The sequence below is a fragment of the Quercus suber genome, unplaced genomic scaffold, assembly GCF_002906115.3.
Source record: "Quercus suber isolate HL8 unplaced genomic scaffold, Cork oak 2.0 scaffold_969, whole genome shotgun sequence".
Classification (NCBI taxonomy): domain Eukaryota; kingdom Viridiplantae; phylum Streptophyta; class Magnoliopsida; order Fagales; family Fagaceae; genus Quercus; species Quercus suber.
Window position 1 is genome coordinate 176,043 of NW_027070388.1, and position 4,637 is coordinate 180,679.

Below are 4,637 nucleotides of genomic sequence, written 5' to 3' on the forward strand. Positions count from 1 at the left end.
GCCAATAATTTCTGCTTTCGCTTGTATTCTATGTAAATTTTCGTGTCAGTTGGATAAGATGGATGTCTTTATATTGGAATGGTTGGTTCTTATATCTTTATTTTTCTTTGTTTCTGTTTTTCTCTTTTGTATTGTTGTATATGTTTTAGGCACAATTATTTCTCTTGGGTACTTTTTCGTTGTTGGTGTTTTCTTGCTCGGTTGTGTATAATAGAAAGTGAGATTGCCATGGGTTTTAACTTCCAATTATAGACGATTTTAGTACTTTGGAAGAAGGAAGAGCACAATTTCATTAAGTTAGGACTAATATATGGAAGATAATATTTGTTCTTATTTAACCACCAATGAGCTCTTTAGCTCAAATGTCACTTCCCCTTCTTGCTATATATTAGAAGATAAAACATGTTGAACCATGTTAAGAAATACTTTATATATATGAGGTCGTGGCTAAAACCACTGGGTGTATGTGTAAGTTGCCAATAAAAAAAATGTACTTCACATGTAATTGTAATTTTTAGATATTTAGCTTGGCTTTTTTCAAAAAAAAAATTCCTGTTTCTGATATTAGTGTACTTGTTTGTGATCCTTAGTAAATAAACTTTTTTATAAATTTATATTCATAGATCCAGCCAAGTGTCAACTGTCATCAATATTGCTAATGCTGTCTCTTCGTAATATTTGTGGCCATTTTTTATTTTTGTGTGGCTGACTCTTTGGTGTCTGTACGAAAGTAATTTAAACTTTGACCGGCTCATCTTCACGCACTATTTCCCTTTGTCTTAATATTATTTATCACTAGTCATGAAGTTGTAAGGTGGTTCATGGTTGGCATTTCAAGGGACTGTCTTTTGAAGTTCTTTTTGTTGTCATTTGTTGTACTTTTGTTCAAATCTCTGTTGCAAGTCTTGCAACTTCCATTATGGAATCTCTTTTACACTATAAATTATAATATTAAGTACAAAGCTGTAGAGATATCCTATAAGTGCCTATAGATGCACATTAAGCAAGTCCTTCGGAGAGCAATTTTGAGGTTTAAAAGTGATACTGACAATATATAGAGGTTCTTTTGCCATCATCTTTTGATCAGAATCTGTCTTTCATTTGAAACTGTCTTTACTTGGCTGAATGTGTGGTTTCCCATCATCTTAAGGCTCGCTTGTGCGGTGTGGATTTTTATTCATGGGCTTGTGGTTCATTTGTAAGCCAGTTGAGCTCTCGCTTGAGTTCTCTTCAAAGGCTTGCTTTCATCGTACTCAATTCCTTGAGACAGTGCTTTTCCATCTCATCATCTTTTGGTTTGTTTTGAATTACCCAACCAACAACATTTTTGACATTTCTAGTCTTACCTAACTCCATATCATCCCATTTCTAATTTTCAGCCAAGGGCGTTTATAATCCTCTGAATTCTGTTTATGGTGCCTTATAATTAATATTTCTCTGATCTAATACAGATAAAAATGAGACCTATTAATATGTGTCTGTTGTGGGCTTGTAGTTGCCACTGGATGGCTTCTGTCGCCTTACTGATAGGATCAGTTGCATTCTGTGCATGTGCATATGTGTGTTGGGAGCTTTGACTGCCATCTAATGGCTTTTGTCACCATCTTGGACTATGCATGCACTGTGTTGTTAGGCTTAACAATATCTATTTACAGCATGTGCATAAGAAACCTTCATGTGGCAAACACATGACAAATGAGGAAAAATTGATATAAACCCCATGTGGTAGCACAATTAGCTGGGGGGCAGGGGTACGCTCCATAAAACCAATCTCTAGTTTAAATCCCTCCCAATGCCTCCTCTTGGAGATGAAGCTCACTTGTCAAAAGAAAAAATATTGACAAATGTAGTTTAATATATTCTTAAAGGAACCAAATAGTTTAAATTGTTTAACAATTGGTGTTTTATATTGCAGTCAAGATGAATGCAAATCGGATGGTCGTTGGGACGCTTCGTGGGTTTGACCAGTTTATGAATCTAGTGGTTGACAACACTGTAGAAGTGAATGGCAATGAGAAAACTGATATCGGCATGGTGGTGGGTCCTTTAGCTTTGTCTTTTTATTTATTTATTTTTAGTTAGCTTTATAATTAAACTGTTAAATTGCCATTGGAGTTTTGATAATCTAGTTACCATATTATTCCCATTTATCTGATACTACTTTTATTGCTGCAGGTGATCAGAGGAAATAGTGTGGTCACTGTTGAGGCTCTTGAACCAGTAAACAGATCATAGTGTGGGTTCTACTTATGCTTTTGTGTTATTTTGGATGGTATCAATATGACATTGGGAAGGAGATCTTCTGTAATCTGGATTAGGTGGCCCATTCTAGTGCTTTATTCCCCCCCTTTTCTTTTCAAGCAGACTTAATGGTGTATTCTGTATGGGTTATGATGGATGGCAGTGACTTTTGGTTAATATAATGCTTATATGGTCTTACCAGCTGGGTTAATATGCTTTGCTTTTCTTCCTGTGTCATAATTGCAACTTAGCATAGTGTTGAGCGGGTTATAACTCACAAATCATGTCAAATCAACCCGAATATATGGTCGGGGCGTTTGAGGCACTTTTTGTCGCTTTCTTTTACATTTCCCATGTTACCTAGATTGCATTCCTTATTGTTCTTTTTCAATGAATTTTATTGCTTAATGCTTATAAACAAAATGTGATTATTATCACTAGTCGTGTAATGATAAGCGTCTCCCTCTTCCATCCAAAACAAATTTAAATGTCATTGGATCGAGTTTGGAAATTAGCCTCTTCAAAACGACATCATTAGCCTCTTAGCATGTATGCAGATTTTCTTTGTCCAACTAAGAGGGCCCTCTACCCTCCCACCCCCAAATATATCGGGCGTTCAGAATTTGTACATTATTTTTTAATAACGTGTGTACCTGTGATGCTCAAAATTGCAACAACTTTGTCTTGCTTTAGGCAATTATTAATGGTTGGACGTGCTTTATAATAGAGCCACATCGAATAATGGTGTTGGACACATCTCTTTGCTTGAAACTTGAAAAACTCCTATTGTAATTACGATGTATTGAATACCGAAACAAGAACAAGAACACCTTTAACCTTTTGCTATGATTCTCTTTTCCTTTTCTGTCTGATCGAGGTTAAATTTCCTAGGAAAAAGGGAAGGACCACGAGTACAAGGTCTAAAAACATTTTACACGAAAAGGTGAATAGCTGCCCGCCATGTCCAGTTTGAATTTCAAATAGTTTTAAGCATCCATGGAATAAGAATAACACAACGGGTGTGTCTTCTCTTGAAGTTTTAAAGTTACTTTGCAGTTTTGGACTTTACAATAGCTGGACTTTGCTTTGCTTTGCCTTTTTCTTTGTATGCTGAGATAACTTGAAACTTTCTCCAAAGGCTTCAAGACCCGGTTGGTAAGCAAAGCTTAAATTGAAACGGGCAGAATATTATGCATGTTAACGGCTAACTTCAGCTAGCATAATATTCTGAATCTCTGATAGTGATATAACATGATCTGATAAAAAAGAGAAAGTGACCACCAAGATTCATATTAGTAAAATTAGACAACTCAAAAACACCCACATTAGAGAATCTGTGTGTCATACTCATAACTTTACCACTTGCTAAAAACAAATCTGTGTATTAAAAGGTTGGCACATGTATTTGCTGGCAATAATACTTAGATTAAGGTCATCATGGAAGCTTATTTTCACAGCTGCAAGTCTATTGGTTTATTTACTATTTTATTTTATACAATAATCTTTCATATATAGCCCCACAACTAGTTCTTCTCATTCTTGTTTCAGACGTTTTCTTCAAGCTTTGGATCGAAGGAGATAATGGGGTTGGTTGATACAGATCGAGTAAAGACTGTGGTCCTGAGTCTGAGAGTAGTGTGTAGTTGAACATTTGAGAGTAAAAAATAATGTGGAATACATTTACTTGTCATTGTCCTTGTTAGGTGTCATGAATTTGTTAGTAATAATGGGGTTTTTTGAATGAATATATAAAGTGTGAATCGTTAATGGTGTTGTAGGCTTGCAAGTTGCAACTACTACAAGATTAAATAGTTTTCAGAGTATAAAAAAGTTAGCTTTATATATTGATAAATGTTACTCGTTGATGTTTTTTTACTGAATAATCAGTAATCACTCCAACCCAAGTGTGCAAGTCTACAATAACCACGTGCAAATAGTGTTTGTTTAATTATGTTTATGTGCCAACATCAAGATGAGATTTGCTTATCACATAAAGTTAACAATGTTTGTGATTTGTTGGGTGTGAAAAAAACAATGACTGAAGTGACTTGTCGGTTAATATTTTAATTGATAAATACATACTAGTTTAGTACTTAGTAAAGACTACAATTGAGTCAACTTTATACTTACAGTGTGTTTAATATAGATAAGTACTTATAGGACGTTATAATTACCCAAAACTCAACTTTAACACCACATACTTCCCCAGGTAGACAACTACGTACTTTTTTCTTAGTCATAATTATAAATCAAATCTCTCATTAGAGATTAAGAAGAAAATTTTAGAACGTCACTACCTTTTTTTTTTATTTTATTTTTATGAGAATCAGAACGTTACTACCTTTTAAGTACTTATACCTTCTCTTCAAAAAAAAAAAAAAAAAGTACTTATACCT

The 4,637-nt window shown here is 34.4% G+C and overlaps 1 protein-coding gene across 1 annotated transcript in view; it reads left to right on the forward strand.

Moving 5' to 3' along the window:
* LOC112026568 (probable small nuclear ribonucleoprotein G) overlaps nt 1-2,452 on the forward strand; it is a 3,517-nt gene extending 1,065 nt beyond the window's left edge. The window contains exons 3-4 of the mRNA XM_024059258.2: nt 1,916-2,037; nt 2,176-2,452. Coding sequence (XP_023915026.1) covers nt 1,916-2,037; nt 2,176-2,235 — 182 coding nt within the window. The 3' untranslated portion in view covers nt 2,236-2,452. The remainder of the gene's footprint in view (nt 1-1,915; nt 2,038-2,175) is intronic.
* Nucleotides 2,453-4,637: the final 2,185 nt, after the last annotated feature.